General features: G+C 47.2%; 1 protein-coding gene across 1 annotated transcript in view; it reads left to right on the top strand.

Moving 5' to 3' along the window:
* Nucleotides 1–22992, top strand: part of DDAH2 (dimethylarginine dimethylaminohydrolase 2) — a 40965-nt gene extending 17973 nt beyond the window's left edge. The window contains exons 2-7 of the mRNA XM_056861036.1: nucleotides 9413–9721; nucleotides 14770–14869; nucleotides 18663–18736; nucleotides 19663–19782; nucleotides 20977–21120; nucleotides 22857–22992. Coding sequence (XP_056717014.1) covers nucleotides 9416–9721; nucleotides 14770–14869; nucleotides 18663–18736; nucleotides 19663–19782; nucleotides 20977–21120; nucleotides 22857–22973 — 861 coding nt within the window. The 5' untranslated portion in view covers nucleotides 9413–9415 and the 3' untranslated portion in view covers nucleotides 22974–22992. The remainder of the gene's footprint in view (nucleotides 1–9412; nucleotides 9722–14769; nucleotides 14870–18662; nucleotides 18737–19662; nucleotides 19783–20976; nucleotides 21121–22856) is intronic.
* Nucleotides 22993–27744: the final 4752 nt, after the last annotated feature.

The following is a 27744-nucleotide window of genomic DNA, read 5'->3' as shown; positions in this document are numbered from 1 at the left end:
ACCACTACACCACGCTGGGGAAGGATTTAAAATACAACTTGTGATAATGGCACAGTCACTATCCAGTAGGTTCCTGCAACACCTGTACAGAAACCAATGACGGTACAGTCACTATCCAGTAGGTTCCCGCAACACCTGTACAGAAACCAATGACGGTACAGTCACTATCCAGTAGGTTCCTGCAACACCTGTACAGAAACCAATGACGGTACAGTCACTATCCAGTAGGTTCCTGCAACACCTGTACCGTAACCAAACAATGAGCAGTACTTGTGCTTTTTGGTGGCAGATCTACCGGCAAATCTACAACGGTCCAAACTGCTTGGAGGGCTTTAAGAGGGGAGTGGACATGTTCCTGGAGGAAAGGGGTATTCATGGCTATTAGTTGGAATGGATGCTGGTCATGTTGCATACCTGTTCTCTCTAGTATCAGAGGAGCATGCCTATTATTTTGGGTGCTCTGGAACACAGGCTGGATAAATGCTGCTGCAGTCGTCTTGTTTGTGGCTTCCTGGAGTCCCCTGGTTGGCCACAGTGTGAACAGACTGCTGGACTTGATGGGCCTTGGTCTGATCCAGGATGGCCTTTCTTATGTTCTTACGCTTCCCTTCCTTCCCTCCAATAATGGAGGGCACTTGCTGGGTTAATCTAAGTTGATTGTGCAGCCCTTGGTAGGAGAAGTACCGCGTCTGTAAAGATCTTGCTTTAAGTCATGGGTGTCAAACTCAATTGTTACGCGGGCCGGATAGGACATAAATGTACTTTGATCAGGCCATGCCTCGCCAGGCCAGATTGGGGGGGTGGGGGCTGCCTCCGTTGGTTTGTGGGTGGAATAAGAGCTCTCAGGAGGGGCTGGATCCGGCCCTCAGGCCTCATGTTGGACACCCCTGCTTTGGCTGACCATTGCAGTCAATCTTGTGAAGTCGACCAATGTTTGAGGCGCAGAAAATTGCTTTTACAATGCCGGTGTCCTAGTGGGCTGTTCTGCAAGATACCAAATAGTCCTGGCCTGGTCACTTGTAGCAAGTAAGGATTGCTTCCAAGCCACGAGGCCTTGAAGCTTTCAAAAATAAAAGTTGACTCCTCCCTCTGCTCCCCTCCAGGCCACAAAGGCCCCAAATAGATATTATAGGCAAGCGGGCTAGAATAATATATGTAGGGTTGCCATGTCCGTCTTCGCCACCGGCAGGAGGTTTTTTTGGGCAGAGCCTGAGGAGGGCGGGGTTTGGGGAGGGGAGGCACTTCCGTGCCATAAAGCCCAATTGCCAAAGCGGCCCTTTTCTCCAGGTGAACTAATCTCTGTCAGCTGGAGATCAGTTGTAATAGCAGGAGATCTTCTAGTACCTGGAGGTTACTTAATTACTAACAAAGAATCTGTGCTGTATAAACCACAGTTGTACTGAAGAATCAGCACGCAGGCTCTACTCTTAAACATCAAATTGTATTTTAAACTCATGCAACGCGATGTGTATCAAAATAAATATATCAAAATAAATTGCAATGAACAAGAAAACTTTTGCACAACACAATGCAAAGTGTTAATTCACACTGTTCAATATCAAAGTCAGTTACCTGACTTTGATATTGAACAGTATGAATTAACACTTTGCATTGTTAATTAACACTTTGCATTGTTAATTAACACTTTGCATTGTTAAAGTCAGTTACCTGACTTTGATATTGAACAGTGTGAATGAACACTTTGCATTGTGTTGTGAAAAGGTTTTCTTGTTCATTGCAATTTATTTTGATATATTTTGATATATTTGATATATTTATTTTGATACACATCGCGTTGCATGAGCTTAAAATACAATTTGATGTTTAAGAGTAGCGCCTGGAGGTTGGCAACCCTCAATATATGCCAGCTGGTAACTGTTCTGCGCATATCTGCAAGACTCCTGTTCTGAGTCTCCAGCCGCAGAGCTTGGCCTGCATATAAACCAACCCAGTGTTCTGCAGCTCGAGCTCTCTGCAAACAGTCTGTCCCCTCCTTGACTTACTCCTCCGAGAGGGAGAGCAGATGCAAGCCCGCTGGGCCCATCAACTACCTCTGTGTGAATGCGAAGTCGTCCGCTCAGCGCAAGTGCAAAGAAGCGGCGCACATGTGATCGCACAGAGGCAGCATTTGGGGCCACAGCGGGGTTGCCAGCTCCGGGTTCGGAAATACCTGGAGATCTTAGTATGATACCGGATACCATTCTTGCTCACAGAACTTTTTTGATTTATGCCACCACGGCTGCACGATTGATATATGCAGTTGAGATACCAGACAAAAAAGACTGGATAAAAAAGATGCTGGAACTGACTGAGATGGCGAAGCTTACAGCTTTGAGAAACCAGAATGATAATATACAATTTTGGGGGGAATGGGAGGCTTGGGGAATGTACTGTGAAAATCATTTTTTAACGGGACCATTTGAAGGATACTCTTTGATCTAATCCCTTATGTATACTTTGTATTAATTTTTATATTAGGCATTGATTTAGTAATGTTGGATACGACAAGAACAGGTTAATTAAAATAATATTGGGATTAGTTCCGTTAGCAAAAGTTTATACAATTTATTTTTAGATGGAAGAGGGAGAGGGGGAAGTCATTTGATTGTTCAACTTCAAATAATCATAAATTGTAACCTTAATATCATTTACTTGTAGAGATTTTAATCTCGGGATTATTCATCGTTATACAAAATGCATAGCATTTCTATAAGCATGCTTTACCATGTTTCTTCTCTTAAACAAACAATAAGAATCTTTTGAAGTTAGAGATATTACTTTTTTTTCTATTACTATTATATTGTTTCTGTTGATATATTAAATGAAGAATAATAAAAATATATTATAAAAAAGGAAATACCTGGAGATCTTGGGGGCGGAGTCTGAGGAGGGCGGGGTTTGGGGGAAGGGAGGGACTTCAGTGTCACTTCTGGATTTCCCCCGGACGTCATGCCAGGCTTGTCAGTGTGCTGACATTTTTTGTTCAGAGCAGCAGCGGAAAAGAAGAGTCTGGGTAGGGGATCCCTAGCAACCCTAGGCCGGCATTCTCGCGCCCGTTGTCCGTCTCTGTGTGGTGAGTCAACACGGGTCGTCTGCACAAAGCTTAGGTGTGTCTTGAACTCTTTGAGCTCTGCACAAAGTATATAACTTGAGCCGATTTGGTTAATATGCACAATTTATGCGGATGCTGCTGGTCATGGGGAGAAGCAGAGAGCTGTGCAGGTGCAGAAGCCCCTCCTGTGGATAGGTTTGCCAGCTCCAGTTGGCAAATTCCTGGAGATTTGGGGGTTGCGCCTGGGAAGTTTGGGGAGGGGTGGGACCTTGGCGGGGTATAATGGCGTAGAGTCCACCCTCTGAAGCAGCCATTTTCTCCAGGGGGACTGATCTCAGTTGTCTGGAGATCAGTTGTGATTCCAGGCGATCTCCAGTTCACACCTGGAGCTGGGCAACCTTGCCCCTCGGCCTCGGGAAATTCGGCTCTGCCTCATCTGGTGTCTCTGTGTCCAGGAGGCATTGACTGTGCACTTTCAGGCTCGACTTCACAGTTTGATGTGTTCAGTCGGTGTTCCCCAGCATGGTATCTGTGGGTGCCGCGATGTGTTTCCACGTGCTCCTTTCCTAAAGCCAAGGAGCCAATCCCGTCCTTTCTCCATCGCTTTGGAGTAGGCGCTGCTTCAGAAGAGCCCAGGCAGATCACCGTTGCGTCTGCAAGGTGCACCCTTTCAGAAAGACACCGTAGGAGGACGTGCGGCGTGGGATTTTTTTTACGATCGGCCCCAGCACCCTATGGCATCCATTTTGTGATTGCCCTCGGGGGCAGCGATTTTGTGGCCACTCTTCCCCATCCTCCAAATTACAAAAGTGCCCACGGATTCCACAAGATTTAGGTGCAAATGTTAAAAGGAAGCATCAGAGGAGCGATTGCATTCATTTGTGGCTAGAAAATTCTTGTGCTGTTTATTGCCGCGTTCGCTTTTCTGGACCAGAGCCTGTTTTATCTCCTGGCTGATAGCGTTGCCGACCTCCGGGCCCGGACTTCTCTCTGCATTAAAACTGAGCTCCACGCCACAGGGAGAGTTCCCTGGAGAAAATGGCTGCTTCAGAGGGTGAAATGCATGGCATCGCGTCCCTGCTGAGCTCCCTCCCTAAACGTCACCCTTTCCAGGCTCCACCCCCAAATCTCCAGGAATTTCCCAGCCCGGAATTGGCAACCCTACATGATAGAGTGGATTCTAGTCTATAAATAGGGTTGCCAACCTCCAGGTAATCGGCTAAGGAATTATTCCCGTATTAAATTCTAACTGTATGTAAACCAAACTTGTCAAGACGTCGCAATGTCCCGGACAAGACTCCGGCTATATCTGTTTCGTAGGCAGATATATTATTTCATAGCCCAGGAAATATGTAGAATAAGTATATAGTATAAGTAGTAGTACAAACTACAATGTATAAGTTTTGCAGGATTTTTACCATGACACAACAGTTTAGAGATAGAGATTATTGGCAACACCTGCCATGGATATTTTCCTTATACAGCATCGTGCTCTGGTTTAGTAAGTCAATGGACTAAGAGTCACATTGCAGGAGCTGCAAGATTGCGGCCGGGTGAGTTTACAATATTATGGCATCGGTATGAATTCCATCAATTAATGTTACATGTGTGTTATTACAATATACATTGTGCCTATTTTAGATAAATGAAATTAATATTCTGAGGAAGCCTACGAAACAAGATATAGCCGGAGTCTTGTCTGGGACATTGCGACGTCTTGACAAGTTTGGTTTACATATAGTTAGAATTTAATACGGGACATTGTTCCACTGAGATTATAAGAACAGTGATATATCTGTGTATATATATTTCCCTGTATAAAGAATGGAACAGCTTTCTTACATATTGTATAAAAAGTACATATGATGGTTTATCTTGTAAAGTAGTACATATTTGGACACTTGCAGGTTTTCTCTTAAAAGTGAAGAATTGAGTGCATTGGTGGCTGCATACTGAATAATTCCTTAGCCGGTTGCCAAATCTTTCTATTCAGTACGCTCCTGTTATTTGTTAACCTCCAGGTAATAGCTGGAGATCTCCTGTTGTTACAACTGATCTCCTGCCGATAGAAATCAGTTCCCCTGGAGAAAATGGCCGCTTTGGCAATTGGACTCTATGGCATTGAAGTGCCTCCCCGCCCCAAACCTCTGCCCTCCTCAGGCTCTGCCCCCCAAATCTCCCACCGGTAGCAAAGAGGGACCTGGAAACCCTATCTATAAAAGCCGCGATAAATCGGTTAGTTTTCAAGGTGCCTCGAGACTATCTGGTTGTTTTTAAAGAAAGCCAAGATTCTCAAGGGATTACATTTAGGGAAGCATTCATTTTGGGGCTTCGGCATTGTGGTTGTGTGCAAAACAGGAGTGGAAGAAAAAAGGAGGGGAATAAAACCCAACCTAAAAACAAAAGCTGGGTACCCAAGGTTGGGTGAAAGGAAAATATATATGTCTATGTATTAATACTGAAAGTATAATTTATTAGAAGCGCTATATAAAAGTTAAAATTATCTAAAAGCATTAAAAAAGCACAATGGCATTTCCTGAGGTTGTAAGTATTTTTTTCAAACATTTCTTTCAAGAATTATATAAAGGGCTCTCAGATAGATGGTAACTAACCCATTATTGTTCTATCTTTTCAGACAACATATACACATGCCTGGTTGGGTTTGAATTGTTTGTGTTTGTATTTATTAACGTATTTCTGTAAATGTGTGCAGGTTTACAAATGGTTTTAATTAATATTGTCGAAGGCTTTCACGGTCAGAGTTCATTGGTTCTTGTAGGTTATCCGGGCTGTGTAACCGTGGTCTTGGAATTTTCTTTCCAAGACCACGGTTTTAATTGACCTCTGATGAAGGCCCCATAGGCCAAAACACGTTTGGTACGTGGTTATAGTTATTTTAACTTTTATATAGCGCTTTTAATAAATTATACTTTCAGTAGTAATACGTGTGTGTGTGTGTGTGTGTAAAGTGCCGTCAAGTCGCAGCCGACTTATGGCGACCCCTTTTGGGAGTTTTCATGGCAAGAGACGAACAGAGGTGGTTTGCCATTGCCTTCCTCTGCACAGCAACCCTAGTATTCCTTGGTGGTCTCCCATCCAAATACTAACCAGGGTTGACCCTGCTTAGCTTCTGAGATCTAACCAAATCAGGCTAGCCTGGGCCATCCAGGTCAGGGACCATATTGCATACACACACACAAATCAAATCACAGTCACTAATGATGACCCCATAGGGTTTTCGTGGCAAGAGATGAACAGAGGTGGTTTGCCAGTGCCTTCCTCTGCACAGCAACCCTGGTATTCCTGGGTGGTCTCCCATCCAAATACTAACCAGGACTGACCCTGCTTAGCTTCTGAGATCTGACGAGATCAGGCTAGCCTGATACATAGCCTATAATACATAGCCTATAATACATAGACTTATATATATTTTCCTTTCACCCAACCTTGGGTACCCAGCTTGTGCGGAAAACAGGCCCAGCTCTGCTTCGACCCCTCTGCAGGCCACTGCCGAGTTGATTGGCTTCCTTTTGCACGCAATTATCTAACCAGCTGGGTGAGCGGGTGAAATGCATGGTTGCCCGCTGGGGCTTATTGATTTGGTCTTTGGAAGCCTGTTTGCGGCCTCTTGGGCCGTTGGGATTGGTGGAACCGGGATGCTGCTGGCGAGGGGCCTGCAAAGTTGACTTCCAAACACGTGACAGATATTTTGGGAAGGGGGATGCTGTGGTAGCTGGAGTCCCAGCTCCTTACTTCCAAGAGATGTCCGGCAAATGAATAGGGTTGCCAGCCTCCAGGTAGTTGGCTAAAGAAATGAACAACGAGCAATCGAATGCACACAGTCAAAGACTGTAGGTATATTGTAACTTAGCCTGGTTTGTGACTTCAGTTTCTTCTAAGTTACAATATACCTACAATCTTTGACTGTGTGCATTCGATTGCTCGTTGTTCATTTCTTTCGCCTGCTACTGTTTTGTTTGGTTGCAATTATCTTTTGCAGTCGAGTGAGTAGTTCGCTCAACCTCCAGGTGGTAGCTGGAGATCTCCTGCTATTACAACTGATCTCCAGCCGATAGAGATCAGTTTGCCAGGAGAAAATGACTTCTTGGGCAATTGGACTCTATGGCATTGAAGTCCCTCCCCAAACCCCACCCTCCTCAGGCTCCACCCCAAAAATCTCCCATTGGTGGGGAAAAGGGACCTGGAAACCCTGCAAAAGAAGAGATCAGTCGCAGAAATTCAGAGCTGGCCAAAATGGGGAGGGGGGAGGCAAAATAAAGGTACATGGAGGGGATTTGTGCTAGTTCCTTGCAGTGAGGACAGGCTGGAAGGGGGAGTGTGTCTTTTTCCTAATCTTCGAGGGCTCCCTGGTAGGGTTGCCATCTTCAGGTTGGAAAATTCCTGGAGTTTTTTGGGGCGGAGCCTGAAGAGGGCGGGGTTTGGAGAGGGGAGGGACTTCAATGCCATAGAGTCCTGTTGCCAAAGTGGCCATTCTCTCCGGGGAACTGATCTCTGTCGGATGGAGATCAGTTGTAATAGTGGGAGATCTCCAGCTACTACCTGGAGGTCTTGGCAACCCTACTCCCTGAGCCAGAGGGGGAAACCCCTTTACCACCCCCACCCCCTACCTCTGTATGAGTAAGGAATGAAAATGAGTGGGGTAGATGTGTTTGATGTATTTATATCCCACTTCATCCCCTTGGTTCTGAGTGGCTTATGGCAATTTCATTAAAGTCTAATTTATCTTTATCCCTGTGGGGCTCACGGCCTTCGTAGGGAGGGCCCCAAGCACGTGCTGTATAGGTATATAAGGTATAGGGTTGCTCCTTAGCATCTCAAAACCACAGGCATGGGGAAAACCCTCTGCCAGAGACTTTTAGACAGCCGCTGCCAGTCACAGTACTGGAAAAGTCGGCTCAGTGGTTTAATTCAGATGTGAATATCACTGTTGTGTTGCCTTTCTTCAGTTAGCAACAGTTTCCCCTTTTCTACACACATAGACGTATTATTTCATAGTTCAGGTTATATGTAGAGTAAGTAAATAGTATAGATTACAGTATAGACTGCAACGTATAAGTTTTGCAGGATTTTTACCATGACACAACAGTTCAGAGATAGAGGGTATTAGCTGCACCTGCCACAGGTATTTTCCTTACATAGCATCGTGCTCTGGTTTAGCAAATTAATGGACTAAGAGTCACATTCCAGGAGCTGCAAGGTTGCGGCCGGGTGAGTTTGTAATATTACTGTATTGGTATGAATTCCAACATTTAATGTAATATGCATGTTATTATAATGTATAATGTGCCTATTTTAGATATGATATTAATATTCAGAGGAAGCCTACGAAACATGATATAGCCGGAATCTTGTCATTTTCCATTACTGGGGCGTCAGCCCAGATTTTGGGCATCAAGGCATCAGCCTGAGTCAATTTTGTAAAGAAAATCACATCATAGAAGGCACGGAGCTGCATAACACAGGTTTGGAAGGAGCGATGTTCGGATTGGATTAATCAAACCAGGACTCGGAAGCAAGTGAATTTTCGGTGTGGTGCGCAGGATCCACCCACCCACCCACCACGGATTTATCTTTTGGAACGTTTTGACAAGTTTGGTTTATATATAGTTAGAATTTCATAAGTTCTACTGTTCTACTGAATAAGATGAATTATATGAACAGTGATATATCTGTGTATATATATTTCCCTGTATAAATAATACAACAGCTTTCTAACATATTGCATAAAAAGCGCATATGATGGTTTATCTTGTAAAATAGCTATATAATTGAATACTTGAAGGTTTTTCCTCCCAAAAGTAAAAGAAATAAGTGTAAAAAAAGTAAAAGAAATAAGTGTGTTGGTGGCTGCGTACTGAATAATTCCTTAGCCGGTTGCCAGATCTTTCTATTTAGTGCCTGGTGGTTGGCAACCCTATCCATCAATTCTAGCGTTCTGTTCACACAGTGGCCAACCAGGTACCTCTAGGAAGCCCACAAGACGATTGCAGCAGCAGCATCCTACCTGTGTTTTGTAGCACCTAATAGAATAGGCATGCTCCTCTGATCCTGGAGAGACTAGGTATGCATCATGGCCAGTATTCATTTTGACTAGTAGCCATGGATAGCCCTCTCCTCCATGAACATGTCCCCTTTTAAAGACTTCCAAGTTGGCAGCCACCACAGCTCCTGGGGCAGGGAGTTCCACAATTGTACTTGACTACTAATACAGAATTGGGAGATATCTGGTCAGTGCAAGAAAGGGAATACACATTGATGGAACTCAGACTTGACTTAGGCATGGTATGTTTCTTAGTGGGGAGGGTGGCTAAATGGTACCTCCTTCTGTTTCCCTTTCAGACCATGGCCAGCATCTCCTCTTTTGGCAAGTACACCCACGTCATTGTCCGATGCATCCCTTCCTCGTTTGGTACCTTGGAGACGGCGGCGGAAGGGTCTGAAGGGGGGAATGAACCGGTGGACCTGGCCAAGGCTCATCGGCAGTATGGAGTCTACACGGGCATCCTACGCCAGAAGCTGGGCCTGCAAGTCATCGAGCTGGCGGCGGACGAAGGCCTCCCTTGTTCGACGCTAGTAGGGGATTTGGCGGTGATACAAGGGGACACGGCACTGCTCACGCGGCCTTGGGTGCCCTCACGGCGGGATGAGGTAATCTGTTAGTGTGCTTAAAGGGTTATAGGACTGTGTGTTTTTTTTTTTAAAAAAAATTTGCTTCATTTATATCCCCCTTACGCTGTTCTCCTCTCCTCCATTTTATCCTTACAACAACCCTGTGCATAGGGTTGCCAACCTACAGGTGCTAGCTGGAGATCTCCCGTTATTACAACTGATCTCCAGCCGATAGAGATCAGTTCACCTGGGGAAAGTGGCCGCTTTGGCAAGTGGACTCTCTCAGCCCCACCCACCTCACAGGGCGTCTATGGTGGGGAGGGGAAAGGAAGGTGATTGTAAGCCGGTTTGATTCTGCCTTAAGTGGTAGAGAAAGTTGGCTTATAAAAACCAACTCTTCTTCTTCCTCTTCCTCCTGGAGGAAAGCAAAAGCGGGGGATAAATAACTAAAGAAATAATATAGCCAGTGGCTATATTAGAAGTCCTGGATGATGGCATGCAGCCATTCTGGCAGCACGGCCTGAAGTCCCTAAGAAAGAAGCGGGATCTAGTATATGGGTAAGAGGCATGGGAACTAGAAGCCAGGACCCCGTGAGCTCTTGAGAATGGTAATAGGGCCCAGGGGGGGCCTTTCGTGGGGGATTCTGAAACAGAGTTACGCGCCAGGATTGCTGCTTTCCATGGGAGGCAGGCTGCCGTGTCTCGCTGTGTATTAAAACCCTGTCCCATCTGTTCCTCTGCAGGAGCCTCTGGGATTAATTCCGCCCTTTTCCCTGAAGTGATAACGCGGCCGCCTGACCGGTTGCCTCGCCAGTTGGAGTGTTGCCTTATCCACCCCTCATGACCCCGGCTCTCTGTTCCCAGCGTCACTTAGTGGATACAGGGGGGGTGTCAGCCCAGCCCTGGGCATGTTTTGCTCTGAAACAAGCCCCATGGTCTTCCACGGAGCTTATTCTGAGATCTGTATGCATAGGATTGCAGCCTTTCCCCCCGCCCCACGTGTGCCCCGCCTAATTCCTAGGTAACAATTGGCCCTTTGTGCAAAGGAAAGACCCTAAATCTCTGTTCCTCCCTGAGTTTCATCATTGCCAGGTAGAAGGTTGTTCTGTATATCTTTTTGCTGTTCTTCCGTTTTTAGGAAATGTATTTCATAATCCAAGGCTTTCCTAGTTAAATTGTGGTGTAGTTAAATTGTGGAACTCCCTGCCCCAGGATGTGGTGATGGCTGCCAACTTGGAAGGCTTTAAGAGGGGAGTGGACATGTTCCTGGAGGAGAGGGTTATCAATGACCTATTATTTTAGTCAAAATAAATACTAGTCACGATGCATACCTATTCTCTCCAGAATCAGAGGAGCATGCCTATTCTGTTAGGTGCTTTGCGACACAGGCAGGACAATGCTGCAGTCGTCTTGTGTTGTGGGCTTCCTAGAGGAACCTGGTTGGCCTCTGTGTTAACAGACTGCTGGTCTTGATAGACCTTGGTCAGATCCAGCATGGCCTTTCTTATGTTCTTATGTTTCCTCATGTTTTGGGGCTGTTTCACACAGAATTTCCCCTAAGGATATTAATTGGTTTCTTTTTACGGACAATCTATGCGTGTAACATTAACATCCCCCCCCCCATTCCCTAAATGTCTGATAACTCAATTGGAGTGCTTTTGAACACATCCCATTGGGAAGAAGGTGGGGTATGTATAAATAAATAGAAAAGAATAAATTTCTGCAGTTTTATTAAAACAAAATCCATATGAGCATGAGTGCCTTAAAAGTATCTTGTTAGATGGTAGGAAAATTACACTAAACACCACCTTTCCTGATACTGTATCGTCCTGTTAGGACAAAACTCTGTCCAGTAGGTAATTCAGTGTAAACATTTTTTTTTTAATTTTTTTTTTTAAAACATGTAAAACACACATACAATATACACTCCTCATACATAATCAGTACTCTATAACAAAGCTTCTTAAACTGTGGGTCGCGACCCCATATGGGGTCACAAAAAATTTGGCAATATAAAATAGGTATACAAATCAAAACATTGCTGATATATATTCCTATATACCTGTGGTTGCGTAAAAATTTCTCGGGCAAAAAGGGGTTGCAAGTGGGAAAAGTGTTAAGAAGCCCTGCTCTATACCTGCAACAAGATCCTCATAGAATACCGAATAGAGCAGAACTAATTCATATCTTTCAGTGTTTATCAACAGATAATTTTTAATTTAGAAACAGTATAAACATTTATACTCAAACCTACACACAATCTAGGCACTAAATCATAAAAAATAGGGCTAAAGAGCAGAGAAGAAAGATAAACCAGTAATTCATCAATTATTATTTCTAATATGGTTATAGAATTAAATCTTCATAATTTATGTGACTGTAATTATTTATGTTTTTTATGAGATATCCACCATGCATAAATTGATAATTTTATTTGTTCACTGACTATTTTATATTTCTAAGCTCATTTGAGTTATTCATTAACGTTTCTTGAACAGTTAATTTTTCTGTCCACTAACTGCTGTACATTTCCAGACTCATTTAAGTTACAGTGTGAACACGGTTGTGTCTAAGTGTGCCGGAAGAGACCAAGGTTGGCAGTCTACATTTGGCAAAAGCGACTTGTGTACTCTTTCTTTGTTTATGATCCGACTACATGCGTGCGGGGAGAAAGGAGTTTCTCCGTGCTAATGTTATCCGTCTAAGAAATTTCATCTTGTGTGAAGTTGCTATGAGTCTTTGGGGGTGGGTGGGTGGGGTGGCGATGGAATGAACTCCCCGGTTCTGCAGTCCTGTAATTCCTTCTTGGAAGGAAGTGTTTTTTTGGGTGGGGAGTGCGTGTGCGCAGAGATTCAGGGAGCGACTGGCTTATTGCCCTACATTCCCTCTGAATGAGAGTAGAGGCGACTCTCACTCTCCATCCCCGCCCCTCTGATATCAGTCCGTCTTCCCCCGGCAGTTGCAACTTGTCTTTGTAAAGAAGCAATAAAACTGTGTTGCCTAGGCAGATGAGATCAGCCACTCCGGCAGCAAACCGACAAACTGCTTCTTTCAGAAAGACAGCGGCAACGGCTGCAGACAGCAGGGTTGTGGTGGGGTGGGGTGTGTAGGGCTTGCTTTTGTGTCTTCGCATTCTCTTACAGTTCAGTCATGGCTTAGCAACGCTCTTTCCCCACCCAAAATGAACTTTAAATACATGCAGCTTCATTTGTCTTGTGTGTGTGTGTGTTAAGTGCCGTCAAGTCTCTTCCGACTCATGGCGACCCTATGAACGAAAGTCCTCCAAAACGTCCTATCTTTGACAGCCTTGCTCAGATCTTGCAAATGGAGGGCTGTGGCTTCCTTTATTGAGTCTGTCCATCTCTTGTCGGGTCTTCCTCTTTTCCTGCTGCCCTCAACTTTTCCTAGCATGACTGTCTTTTCCAGTGACTCTTGTCGTCTCATGACGTGACCAAAATACGACAGCCGCAGTTTAGTCATTTTAGCTTCTAGGGTCAGTTCAGGCTTGATTGGATCTAGAACCCACGGATTTGTTTTTTTGGCCGTCCACGGTATCCGTAACACTCCTCCAACACCACATTTCAAAGGAATCTATTTTCTTCCTATCAGCTTTCTTCACTGTCCAGCTTTCACACCCATACATTTATCATTTATCTTACGCCTCTGGTATAATTGTCAAAATAAAATGCAGGCTGCTTGGGGGCAGGGTAGGGTTGCCAACCTCCAGGTAGTAGCTGGAGATCTCCCGTTATTACAACTGATCTCCAGCCAATAGAGATCAGTTCACCTGGAGAAAATGGCCACTCTGGCAATTGGTCTCTGTGGCATTGAAATCCCTCCCTCCCCTCCCCAAACCCCACCCTCCTCAGACTCCACCCCAAAAACCTCCCACTGGGGGCGAAGAAGGACCTGGCAACCCTAGGGGCAGGGACCCCTCTCAGCCATCTAGCTTATTCTGCTTTGTAAAACACCAATGAACCTTGATGTTGCTATATGTATAAAGTGATGGGTGAAATCTCTAGGGGCTTTTTGGTAGTAGTGAGCCATGAGGAGATTGCCAGTGGATATTAATTTGAATTATTTTGAGGAGTTTGTTCGGGCACCCCTGTTTGAAATGGCTGCCAGGTGGAGGCTGCTGCTGTTCATTCCTGTTGGTGGTTGGGTTCAAATGGCACGCCATTGTACGTGCATGGTGATTTATTTATCCTTTGGGTGTGGTGATTTCTCTCCCCCCCCATCTCGTAAAGGTATGGCGTGAGTAAACCCATGCCAGCTGCTGACCGTGAATAGCTTCACACTCAGAAACAACTGACACACAGAGAATGGCTTGTATAGCCTTTCATGTGGTCGCCCTTAAGAATATAAGAACATAAGAAAGGCCCTGCTGGATCAGACCCAGGTCCATCAAATCCAGCAGTCTGTTCACACAGTGGCCAACCAGGGGCCTCTAGGAAGCCCCCAAACAAGACGACTGTAGCAGCATTATCCTGCCCGTGTTCCACGGCACCTAATGTAATAGGCATGCTCCTCTGATCCTGGAGAGAATAGGTATGTATCATGACTAGTCTCCATTTCGACTAGTAGCCATGATTGGCCCTCTACTCCACGAACATGTCCACTCCCCTCTTCAAGCCCTCCAAGTTGGCAGCCATCACCACACCCTAGGGCAGGGAGTTCCACAATTTAACCTTTTGTATACTGTCCCTATGTGTAGGCTTTTGAAGCCTTTGTAGTAGTGATAGGACTAGTAGTTGGTAGGGTTGCCAACCTTCAGGTGGTGGCTGGAGACCTGCTGCTATTACAGCTGATCTCCAGGCGACAGAGATCAGGTCCCCTGGAGAAAATGGCCGCTTTGGCAACTGGACTCAATGGCATTGAAGTCCCTCCCAAACCTCACCCTCCTCAGGCTCCGCCCCCAAAACCTCCAGGTAATTCCCAACCTGGAGCTGGCAACCATAGTTATTGGGCAAGAAACCATTTGAAATATGAAGAAAAGATGTAGTAAAGGAAGAAGATATATGAGGTAAATGACCGGATAATGGCAAATATCCATCTCTTTCTCTCTTACCCCCCTTATATTCCCCCAGATCAGCAGCATCAAGAAGGTCTTGGAGGAACTAAAATTGCGCGTTGTGGAGGTAACAGATGAAGGAGCAACCCTGGATGGGAGTGATGTACTTTTCACAGGTGAATAAGGGTGAGGGGTCTGGAGACCAAGTCCTATGAGGAAAGGTTGAAGGAGCTGGGTATGTTTAGCCTGAAGAGGAGAAGACTGAGAGGGGTGATGATAACCGTGTTCAAGTACTTGAGGGGCTGTCATATTGAGGAGGGTGCCGAGTTGTTTTCTGTTGCCCAAGAAGGTCGAACCAGAACCAGCGGGTTGAAATTAAATCAAAAGAGTTTCCGTCTAGACGTTAGGAAGAACTTTCTAACAGTTAGAGCGGTTCCTCAGTGGAACAGGCTTCCTCGGGAGGTGGTGAGCTCTCTTTCCCTGGACGATTTTAAGAAGAGGTTAGATGGCCATCTGTCAGCAATGCTGATTCTGTGACCTTAGGCAGATGATGAGAGGGAGGGCATCTTGGCCATCTTCTGGTCACTAGGGGCGTGTGTGGGGGGAGGTAGTTGTGAATTTCCTGCATTGTGCAGGGGGTTGGACTTGATGGCCCTGGTGGTCCCTTCCAACTCTATGATTCTATAACATCTCCACTATCGGTAGGGTTGCCAACCTCCAGGTGGGGCCTGGCGTTCTCACAGAATTTCAGTTGAACTCCAACCGACAGAGATTCGTTCTCCTGGAGAAAATGGCAGCTTTGGAGGGCAGATTGGAAATAGATACTGTAGATTCTCAGTGAAATCCCTCCCCGGACACCGCACCCAAATCATGAGGAATTTCCCAGGCAGGAGTTGGTAACCCTAAACATTGCTGTTTCACTAGATGAAGGGCTAAATGTGATTGAGAAAGGCCTAAGCAAGTTCAGCCTTGCTTTTAAATTGGCCTCAGGTAAGTCTTATCCTAGGTTCCCTATATGTAAAATATACGTTTATGATTAAAGAAATCCTAGTAGACTTTTGAATTTGAAGAAGTAGAAGAAGGGTTGGTTTTTAGATGCCAACTTTCTCTACTGCTTAAGGAAGAATCAAACCGACTTACAATCACCTTCTCTTCCTCTCCCCACAATAGGCACCCTGTGAGGTAGGTGGGGCTGAGAGAGTGTGACTAGCCCAAGGTCACCCAGCCGGCTTCGTGTGGAGGAGTGAGGAAACAAATCCAGTTCACCAGATTAGCCTCCGCCGCTCATGTGGAGGAGTGGGGCATCAAACCCGGTTCTCTAGATCCGAGTCCACCGCTCCAAGCCACCCCTCTTAACCACTACACCACGCTGGTTCATTAATTTAAGTCAAGTTTTCCTATGAGGAAAACCCATTCATGTCTGAAACACATTTTGACTTTAGGTGATGCGTGCATGTTTTTCAAAGTCCTTATTTTATTAGGGACAGCTTTCCTCTAACAAGAAGATATGTAGAGACCCTCTTCTGTACTGAAACTGCATATGCTGAGACTTAGGCAGTGTAGGATAATAGTGTATCAGACTAGGAGCTCTCAGCGAAGCCTACCTCACAGGGTTGTTTTGAGGATAAAATGGAAGAAAGGAGAATCATAAAGTTGGAAGGGACCACCAGGGTCATCTAGTCCAACCCCCTGCACAATGCAGGAAATTCATAACTACCTCCCCCGCTACATGCCCCCAGTGACCCATACTCCATGCCCAGAAAATGGCGATAAAAACCCTCCAGGATCCCTGGCCAATCTGGCCTGTAGGAAAATTGTTTCCTGACCCCAAAGAGAAATATTCCTATAGCCCACTGTCCTGATCTCTTCATAGAAAGGGTGGAATAAAAGTGTCCTAGATAGATAACTGGGTATCACCGGAATGAATAAATATTCGTCCCCTGTTTATCTTTCTACCTTCCCTCCCTTTTTTGTCTTCTTTAGGTCTAGTGTTAGATTGTAAGCTCTTCCGAACAGGGGCCTGTTAGCTTCAACTCTCTGAAATGCCATGCGTGTCGAGGGCGCTGGGTAATAAATAATAATAATGCGGAGTGATAATCACATAATTGATTAACCGCTTGATCCACTAAACTTTGCAGTCCTAGTCAAATGGGGACACTGAGTCTCTTGAGGTTTTTTTTAATGCGTGTGATGGTGAGCCAGCATTATCGACTACTTTTTATTTCGGAAGTGCTGTAGAAATGATCGATGATCATTATACCTTTCAAGGAGACCTCGGGAAGATTTCATGCAGAGTTTTTCCCTGGTGTGGTTAATTCTTGTTAAACAAATACAAAGGAGGCTGAAGGTTGTCTGACCTGGAACCCCTTCCCCCTGTAATCCTCACAGATGTGTGCAGGGTATTCCAAGGTGCGGAACTCTGTGCATGCTCAGAGAGGCGGTTTCCATGATTATGCTGCCTTTTCCGGGGCTGAGCCTTGACGCCTAAAAAACATATTTTATGGCTGACCCCAGTTTCAGATTGAGCCTTTTCTCTTCTCCAGCAATGGTTGCCAACAGGCCTGGAGAAAAAAAAAAGTTCTGTGCATGAATGTGTGGAAATGCTAGATTCGAGTGCAGTAGTCCCTGGACAGGACTACTTGGCAGGAGAGAGCCAGCGTGGTGCAGTGGTTAAGAGCGGCGGACTCTAATCTGGAGAACTGGGTTTGATTCCCCACTCCTTCACATGAAGCCAGCTGGGTGACCTTGGGCAAGTCACAGCTCTCTTGGAGCTCTCTCAGCCCCACCTACCTCACAGGGTTCTTCTTCCTCCTCCTTCTTAGAGACTAACAAGATTTTGGGGGTATAGGCTTTCGAGAGTCAACACTCCCTTCCTCAGATGTTCTCAAAAGCTTATGCCCAGAAATTCTCATTGGTCTCTTAAGGTACTACTGGACTTGAATTGAGCGGTTCTACTGCACACCAACATGCAGACCCTCTAAAACTAGTTGTGTGGAAATGGGCAGCCGGAGCTTTCCATGGCATGGAGTTAAAATAACATCACCTGGTAAATGATATCCCAGTAAACCACTGTTAAAGGGATAGGGCAGTGATGACGAACCTTTTAGAGACCGAGTGTCCAAACTGCAACCCAAAACCCACTTATTTATCGCCAAGTGCCAATACGGCAATTTAACCTGAATACTGAGGTTTTAGTTTAGAAAAAACAACTCATACATTCACATCTGTTGCGTTAAAAGAAAAGCACAATAATAGAGCTTTGAATGATACAAACAACTTTTTATTGAAAGGTAAAAGTTTGCATTTGGCATGCATCTCTCCAGGACTCGTCCTCTGCTCAGGCATTGGACATTATTGTACATAAGTAAACAATTATACTGTGTCTGAACCTCCTCAAGAAGTGCTTGAAACTGTTGACAATTCAGAGCACGAGCCATGATGTAAGTCACCATTTCCCCTCATGTAATTCATGCGGCTCAGCTGAGAGGGGGGGCATGGCAAGGTGCTCCACCACAGCCTCCCCTGTCCAAACTGGCGAGGCCCCGACAAACAGCTGAGCTGCGGCGGTAGCTCAGCTGAGAGAGAGGGAGGGGCTTGCCCCAGGTGCAAGGAGAGGGAGGGCGCCAGCGCAGGCTTGGGGAGCATGGGCTTGGGGAGAAGGAGCACCGCCCTCAGCGCCCTCACCATGGCAACACGGCACAGCCCTAGGCAGACGCGACGGGTCTGTGCGTGCCCACAGAGAGGTCTCGGTGTGCCGGCTGCGGCACGCATGCCATAGGTTCGCCAACACGGGGATAGGGCATTTTTTTTCCTCCTGGCCTGCTGACAACCTTATCTACCGCTCCAAATCAGATCTGAGCTGGCATGAGAGAGATCAGTCACACTAGGGGACAGTTCTGGGGAGAGGTGTGAGGGAGGGCTCAGCTTTCTCCTTTGGGTCTAAATGGTTGATGGCTTTGATCTTTACAGGTCGAGAGTTCTTTGTGGGAATTTCCAAGTGGACCAATCACAGAGGCGCAGAGATGGTGGCCGACGCTTTCAGGGTGAGCCGCAGTCTGAGACGGGGAACTTTCCTCCCTTTCTCTGCCCATTTCAGTTTTTCCCCCTAAGCTGATGTACTGCACGTCACGTCTTCTCTCCTTTCCCCATTAAGCTCTGCAGCCAATTTTCTAAAACCTAAAAATAGGGCAAAGACAATGAGTTTCAGGGTTTCTTTCCACGTTGACTCATCTGCTCAGGAAAGCTCTGGGCAGCTGTCTGGAGGTAGGCGGTTCCAAAACATGTTCCCCTCATGCGCTGCCCTGGCTAGGTTTGTTGGCACTCCTTGCTACCTTGATATACATGAGAATAAGGACAAGTAATCGTTTCCCTGCCATTGCCCTTGAAGAAGAAGAGTTAGTTTTTATGTGCCGATTTTCTCTACGTTTTAAGGAGAATCAAGCCAGCATACAATCACCTTCCTTTCCCCTCCCCACAACAGACACCTGGTGAGGGAGATGAGGCTGAGAGAGTTCAGAGAGAACTGTGACTAGCCCAAGGTCACCCAGCTGGCTTCCTGTGGAGGAGTGAGGAAACCAACCCAGTTCACCAGATTAGCCTCCACCGCTCATGTGGAGGAGTGGGAAATCAAACCCGGCTCTCCAGATCAGAGTCCACTGCTCCAAACCACTGCTCTTAACCATTACACCACGCAGGATGTAACCACTACACCCTCTCCCAGGGTGCTTTCACTACTGGTACACACATGTTTCCAGTTCCACCTCCTTAACCCCCAGAGAATATGGAAGTCCTATCTGCTGGGTCCCACTCTCCATCCATATCCTTTTTCCCCCATATCAAAGCCCTACCCAGTGTGGTGTAGTGGTTAAGAGCGGTGGTTTGGAGTGGTGGATCCCTGGCTAAGCCCTGGACTGGATGTGGAGCTGGATGGCAGAAACTGCAATGATAACCTCTCTCTCTCTGTGCCCAGGATTTTGCTGTATCTACCGTTCCTGTCTCAGGCACTTTGCACCTCCGTAGCTTCTGCAGTATGGCCGGCTCTGACACAGTTGTGATTGGCAGCAGCGAGGTGGCCAAGAAAGCCATGAAGGTAATGACTCGTGTCCTTGTGGTGGTGGGGTGGGGTGGGTGGGAGCGGGCGCTTCTGGAAGGAGCCATAAAGTCATTAGGCCCCTCTCCGCTCCATGGGGTAGAAGTGTTTGCCTGTCCTCCGCTGTTCAGGGATCATTGCAGACCATCAAACCCAACTTGAGAGTTTCCTTGGAACATCTGGCAAGCCTTTTTAGTTGATCAAATGGATATAAGAATTGTTGGAACAGACCCGGGTCATTTCAGTGCCACATCCTGTTTGCAACAGTGAGCAGTCACACACCCGGGGCGGGGGGGTTGACGATGGTGTCCTTTTCCAGCATCAGGTATTCAGAGATACACTACCCCTAAACATGGAGTTTCTGTTAGCTGTTGCGGCTAATCGTTGTAGATGGATTCTTCTGAATTTGTCTAAACCTGTCTGAAAGGCTTCTTAATTAACAACTTTCACTATATCATGTTGGCACAGTCTCCAGGTTCATTGTACATTCTGTGAAAATGATTCCCCTTGTCACAAAATAGACGGTGGTGTGATCCAGCAAAGCAATTTTTAAGTTTACCTTCAGCACAGATAGCAGATTGCTAGAGATGCTGGAGCTAGACGTAAAGGTAAAGATAGTCCCCTCTGCAAGCACTGGGTCATTCCTGACCCATGGGGTGATTGCTCATCCTGACGTTTACTAGGCAGACTATATTTATGGGGTGGTTTGCCCTTGCCTTCCCGAGTCATCTACACTTGAACCCCAGCAGCAAGCTGGGTCCTCATTTTACCGACCTCGGAAGGATGGAAGGCTGAGTCAACCTTGAGCCGGCTACCCGAAACTGACTTCCATCAGGCTCAAACTCAGGTCATGAGCCGAGCTTGGGTACCCAGGGGTACTGCAGCTTACCACTCTGCGCCGTGGAGCTAGAGTTAAAAAAAAAAAACCCACAGGAAAGGGAAAGAGAACAAATTAAAAGTCAAGGCCATTATTCAGTCTAGGCAGGGGGAGGGGTCATCGCAGGGCTTCATACCAGTATTTAGAAACATAGCGCTGAAAGGTACCTCAGGGGTCATCTAGTCCAATCCCCAGCACAATGCTGGAAATTTACAGCTACCTCCCCGCTCCTTCCCCCAGTGGCCCTTGCTCTATGCCCAGAGGAAGGCAAAAACCCTCTAGGATGCCTCTATTTCCCCCTCTCTTCTCCTTTCTAGACTATGGAGCAATTAACTGACCACCACTATGAAACACTGACCGTGCCTGACGACCCAGCTGCAAACTGCATCTATGCTCGGCTCGGCCAGAAGAGCAACGTCCTTTTGCACCGGAGTGCAGAGGAGTATCCAAACAGCGTACAAGTAAGAGGGAGGGATACTTTGGGGAAATGAGGTGGAGGATGGGAACACGGCTGTGTGCGTGCGCGGGGGGATCAGGTCCATCTAAGAACAGACGTGGACTCTACTTGGGGCAGGACTTCAGATTTTTGAGGGTCAATTCAAATGCTGTCATGGGAGGGGGCCGTGGCTCAGTGGCAGAGCATCTGCTTGGTATGCAAAAGGTCCCAGGTTCAAACCCCGGCCTCTCCAGTTAAAGGGGCCAGGCAAGTAGGTGAAGGGAAAGACCTCTGCCTGAGACCCTGGAGCCACTGATGGCCTGAGTAGACAATACTGACTTGGATGGACCAAGGGGCTGATTCGGTATAAGGCAGCTTCATGTGTTCATATGTGTTCATCCTTGCCATGTGTACATAGCTACAGTGCCTGGGAGGGTTGCATACATGCAGTCTTACTCCGTATAGGGGAGGGGTTCCTATAAGCAATAGGGTGTAAAGTTTTATTGGGTTCACTGTACAGGCCTGCAAGCCACCAGAGAATTTCCCCGTGATTTGGCTGCCTCGTGTGGCGACCCTCAAAAATACCTGCGCTGTACCCCATGGTGTGGAGCACTGCTGTATGGAAGTGTTTTTGTGTGTGTTTGGGATGGGGGTAAATAATGTGCTTTAAGCATGGAGCAGGGTTAGGGATGCCAGCCTCCAGGTGGGACCTGGGGATCCCCTGGCATTATAGCTCATCTCCAGACTACAGAGATCAGTCCCCCTGGATCACGATGGGTTAGCCTTATTAGTCTGTCTGTAGCAGTGGAAAAGAGCAAGAATCCAGTGGCCCCTTGTTGACCCTCTAACAAAATTTCTGGCAGGGTATCAGCTTTCGTGAGTCACAGCTCACTTCTTCAGGTATCTGAAGAAGTGAGCTGTGACTCACAAAAGAAACATTTGTTTGGGGGCTTCCTAGAGGCCCCTGGTTGGCCACTGTGTGAACAGACTGCTGGACTTGATGGGCCTTGGTCTGATCCAGCAGGGCCTTTCTTATGTTCTTATGTTCATTGTGAAAGTTTCTGGAAATTTGTCAGTTTTTCAGGTGGATTCTTGCTCTTTTCTACTCCTGGAGCAAATGGATGCTTTGGAGGGTGGACTCTATGGCATTGTATCCCGCTGAGGTCCCTGTCCTCCCCAGGCTCCATTCCCAAATCTCCAGGAGTTTCCCAACCAGGATCTGACAACCCTAGCCCCCCCATCCCCCGCCGGTGGCCAAGGCAACCCTATAAGCAGGGCTTTGGTTTGTGATGGCTGAAGGATGTTCGAGTCCTTACGTGAGCTGTTTTAGGGACAGGATTAAGGTGTATTTGTAGTTGCTATGAGGTGTGGCTAGGCCCACTGTGAGAACACTCAACTCCCTCGATTTCTCCTTATTTAGGGTAGGGAAGAAAGGGGAAAACCATCTATCCTGCTATCTTCTTGGGATCCTTTTTTTTTAAAAAAAAAAACCCGAACCAGACTACCTCTTTCTCGTGAATTACACAGGGCCGAGAAGGCTGTATTTGCTGAACATCTTAGCGTCAGCTGATAGGCAGGAGACACCCACTCCGGATACGTGTGTGTTACCCTGCCAAAGAAACAGACATGGAGATCCCGCCTGTCTCTTCATGTGCTCTGGGCATGGATTGGCCTCTGGAGGAGCAGAAATTAGTGTGTTTTTAAAAAAAATATATATATCTAGAAAGAGGATTAACAAGTTTTTGTCCACTTCCTTTATAGCCTTTCCAGAAACTTCCAGACTACACCCTCATCCCAGCGGCTTGCACTGAGGTGGCCAAACTTGGCGGGACCCTCAGTTCCTGCTCTCTTCTTATCAACAAGAAGCTGGAGATCTAGTGCCTATTGAACCCCACCCCCCCAAGAAAACGCAACCCCTGACGAGGAATCCCTTCCTGCAGTTCCTTTGTGCCAGCGCCCCTGTTTTTCTTAGCTTCGTGAGGCAAGAATACCACCTTCCCTCCCAAAACTTGTTTGGCCTTAAATTTTGCCATGTTCTTCTTTTTAAAAAACCCAACTACATTGAATCTTAGTTCCCGTGAAGTTCCACCGATCTCTTTGTTTCCTCTTTTCCTGCTACTGTGTACTCTGAAGGAGGAAAAAAAAAAGATTTCCAGCTCTCAGTAGACTGGTGATTTTTATCTCGTGCCCTGCACTGAAGAAAATCTCTTGACCCTGTATAGGAAAACTAGAAGTTCGCTCTCTCCAGTCAGCGATTAAGTGTTTTTGATCAGGTTCTCTCAGCGTGGTAGCCTCGTTCTGGATGATAAAAATGAAGTCCTGCTTGTTCTTTGTTGCCGCTAGGTTTTCTTGGGACAGGTTATCCAGCCGGGTACCGGGAACTACCTTCAGGCAGACATCTTAAGCGATTTCTGTGAGCGTCCGTCTTAAGGGGGTCTGTCTCACGACGTCTGCGCAATACACCAGCAGGCTTTGGCAGAGCCAAAGAGCGGGATACGTTCTTTTGACAGAGGTAGCCCTTGACAAGTTATTACAAATAGCTATCAACTGCAGGCTGCTGGTTTGGGGTACAGGCCAATATGACCTTGCTACAGAGCTGGGTGGTTCCGTTGTTGTGGATATCCAGGATTTAGGAGAAGCCCTTACTTATTTGGGAGCTTCGGTGGACCTCCTTACTTGATTAAATCATTCCAGCTATAGGAAGATGGCACAAATACAGCACAAAGTCGGTAACGTTTCATTTCACTCGGTAACTTAGTTCTAATCCTAAAGCATCTTTAAAAACTAGCCTGTACCGGCTGCTCGGCCTGCCACGTACATCTCTACGGTGCTGCTGTTTTGGGGCGAGGGGGTTCAGAGTCGGGCCCACGCTCCCTCCCTCTGCCCCCCAGGCTGAGAATTTCTTCCTCACTGCCACCGCAGCAAACAACTTCCAGGGATGCTCAGCGGTCGTGGAAGAGCAGCTAGATAAAAAGGAAACACGGGCTCGAGGAACGCTGCTTCCTCTTACCCAACGACACTGTGTACGTGTTTGTGAAATGTAGCTAGCAAGGGGGTTCCTAGGAATGTTCTGGAAAGCCGTAGAGGGGGAGCATCCTCTTTTGGGGAGTTAAGTGTGTCAACAGAAGTAGGACTTTTAGATTCACTCACTGCCTCTTTGAGAACCCCTTGTGGAACCAATGAAAGTAATAATTAATAATAATAATAAAAAAACGGAACCAACTTTGGATTTTGTCGAGTTGTGTTTTTTGGCTTTCTTCTCCTGTGTTGTAGGCCTCTGGACTGGGCTTCTGTTTTAGTAGCAATTAGCATTTCTCAAGGGTGGGAAAACACCCCCCCCCCCAGAACAAGTCCATCTAATTTTAAGCATCACGTTCTAACACCACGTGCCGTTCTTAATTGTGGGCCTGGCCCGTCAAATAATCGTGGAAGTGGCCTGCGGGGGCTATTTTGGGCAAGGCCTCTGCAAAAGGGATGAGATGCTACATCGTCATGGAAACACAGCCCGTTGTCAACACAGCAAGTATATTGGGACGCTATGTCGTGTGACCCCACCTATGAGGGCAACCAGTTGGTTTCTGTGTGAAACAGGATGCAGGAGTAGGTGGACCACCGGTCTGATCCAGAAGGGCTCATGTGTTCTTAACCAAGTTGTGGGGCCTCCCAATCCCCACTCCTCCACATGAAGCCAGCTGGGTGACCTTGGGCTAGTCACAGCTCTCTCAGCCCCACCTACCTCACAGGGTGTCTGTTGTGGGGAGGGGAAGGGAAGGTGATTGTAAGCCGGTTTAATTCTTCCTTAAGTGGTGGAGAAAGTCGGCATATAAAAAACCAACTCTTCTCAGTTCTGGGTGGAAGGGCATCTTGACAAACGCGGGTTTTACCATCACGTGCCCAGGGAGGCAGGACTAAATAAATTTTTTCACTCATTTCCTGTCTCCCTGGGCGGGAAAGCCAGTTTCCGTCCTGCCTCGTTTAGGGTGGCAGCTTGGTCAGAGAACTCCGCTTGCGTTAGAAAATTTCTTTCTGTGTTTCCCTGTACGTTCTGCCCTCCGTCTTCGGTCCTATCCTCCGTTGTTCGTCCTTCCCCGGTGTTGCTCCCGATTGCGAACGCAATCCTCCCTCCCTCTCCGTGTCTTTGCCCGCTCCCTCAATTCTCGCCCCCCCCCACTTCGCTCGGCTGGGCAAGATGGCGGACGGCAGGAGGGACTCCGACTCGGACCTCCTGTCTGAGGAGGACCATGACCTAGCCCTCGTCGCATCGACAGGGCGGAGGCGCAAGGAGGCGCCCGGCGGCCGGAACGGCGGTTCCACCGCGCGCGGAACGGGAGGACCGACGGCTCCAAAGAAGGCGCGCTCGGACGAGCCGCCTCAAAATGGCGCCGATGAGGCCGAGTTTCCAGAGGAGGCCCCAGGTGTTCCCGAGGCCTCAGGAGGCTCACCATGGGAAGGAAATCCACTCGGATCGCAGGGGGGTAATGTACTCCAATCGGAGCACGATGCTCCTATTTCTAGAAGGGAAATGTTAGCCTTATTTAATGGTGTACTGGATAGACAAGCCCAGATGATGAATGCCCTGAGTCAGTCCATTGCCCCACTTATTCAGGCGGGTGAACCGGGCCCTTCCAATGTTATTTCTGATCCCATTCTTCAGGCCCAGGGCAATCCGACAGGGCAGCCATCACGTTGGCGCACTAAGGCAGCCCTAAAGTCTCAATCCGGCCAACAGCCCCTACAGCCTATGGAAGATCTGGTTTCAGTAGTATCTGACCCAGAAAGCAAAGAGGATGGAGAAGTAGACTCCGATGAGGATAATCCCATCCTGCTAGAAGAACAACACCCTCGCCTCTTCTTGGCAGAGGACTTTCAGGGCCTGTTGAACAAGGCACTGGTAGCATTAGACCTCAATGAGGACCCCGATCCTACTACAGATCCCAAACCAAAATCAAGAAAGAAGGGCACCAAGAAATTTTTTCCTAGCACTAAACCTCGCGTTTGGGAGATTCCCTTCCCTGAGTTCTTTGAGAACCAGGTGCAGGCCGAATTTGACAAACCCCTGGCCAACAGGCAATTCTCAGCTAATATCAAGAAACTTTATACTATGGTTCCCCAAGCTATGAATCTGTTCCAGCTCCCTATTATTGACGCCCCAGTTGCGGCCCTTCACTCCCCTGATCTTCCTTCTGAGGATGGGATGGGGAATATAAGAGATCCTTTAGACAGGAAAACAGAGACCCTGTCCAAAAAGGTGCATGAAGCCTCCACGCTGGCAATTCAGGCCTCCGCGGCTACTTCTATCATGGCTAGGGCATCTATTGTGTGGCTTAGAAAGATAATCCAATTGTATACTGGTGACAATCGTAAATTATCAGAGGGCCTCACCAGGCTTCTGAAGGCTTCGGCCTTCATGGCAGACGCGTCTCTTGACGCTATGTCATTCGCAGCCAGGGCTGTCTCCTCCAACATCGCAATTAGGAGAGCCTTGTGGGTTCGTCCTTGGCAAAATGAAGTGAAGACCAAGACTCTAACCATGTCCTATCCCTTTGTGGGGGGGAAGCTATTTGGGGACAGGCTGGATAAAATTCTAGTCGAGAATAAAGATAAGAAGAAGGTCCTCCCAAAGTCCTTTAAGAAGGATGGGAAACCTTCATCCTCCTTTCCAAACTTTAGATCCTCTCACACATTGGCTCCTTATAGACCGGACAACCGCAGGGGTTCCTGGAACGGTGGCAACAGGTCTTCCTTTCGCAGAGGAGGCTCCAGGAATTTTCGTCCCTTCCAAGGACATCAACAATTCTCCGGCAGCAGGGGAGACAAACTCTCCAAGAATTCCAAGCAGTGACGCCAGTCTTATGGAGGTAGGGGGCAGACTCCTTCACTTTCACACCAGGTGGGACCCATCCTACACGGATGCCTGGGTCTCTCAGGTATTGTCCACAGGGTACCTGATAGAATTCACACGTATCCCAATCGAGAAATTTGTACATTCCCCAAGGTCCCTACAAAAGCAGAAACACCAGAGAACCCTGGAGGCTATCTCCCACCTCCTAAGCATTCAAGCTATAGAACCTGTCCCATTCCCGGATCAGGGCAAAGGGGTCTATTCGATTTTCTTTACAGTCCCCAAGAAAAATGGGGACTGGAGGGCTATCTTAGACCTCAAACATCTAAACAGGAGGGTCAGGTACAGGAAGTTCCGAATGGAAACAGTCCAATCCATCCTGGAAGCCCTCCAGATAGGCCACTTCATGACCTCTTTAGATCTGAAGGAGGCCTACTTACATATACCAATTCACCAGACCCACAGAAAATATCTCAGGTTCTGCTACTCAAACGCTCACTATCAGTTCAGGGCCCTCCCATTCGGGCTCTCCTCCGCCCCCCGCGTATTCACCAAGATCCTGGTGACACTGGTGGCGCTACTCCGTCTGGAAGGGATTACCCTATTTCCATATCTAGACGATCTTCTAATTTGCTCACCTTCCAGAGATCAAGCCGTGACCCACACGTCCAGAGTAATCCAGGTTCTCTCTTACCACGGATTCCTCATAAATACAGAGAAAAGTCACCTGGTCCCGTCTCAAAGACTGGAACACCTGGGCGTCATCTTGGACACCCACAAGAACTTGGTGATTCTACCTCAAGACAA

The sequence above is a fragment of the Euleptes europaea genome, chromosome 1, assembly GCF_029931775.1.
Source record: "Euleptes europaea isolate rEulEur1 chromosome 1, rEulEur1.hap1, whole genome shotgun sequence".
In the NCBI taxonomy this organism is placed as follows: domain Eukaryota; kingdom Metazoa; phylum Chordata; class Lepidosauria; order Squamata; family Sphaerodactylidae; genus Euleptes; species Euleptes europaea.
The sequence above is the reverse complement of the archived record's forward strand: the minus strand, read 5'-3'. Positions and strand labels throughout refer to the sequence as shown.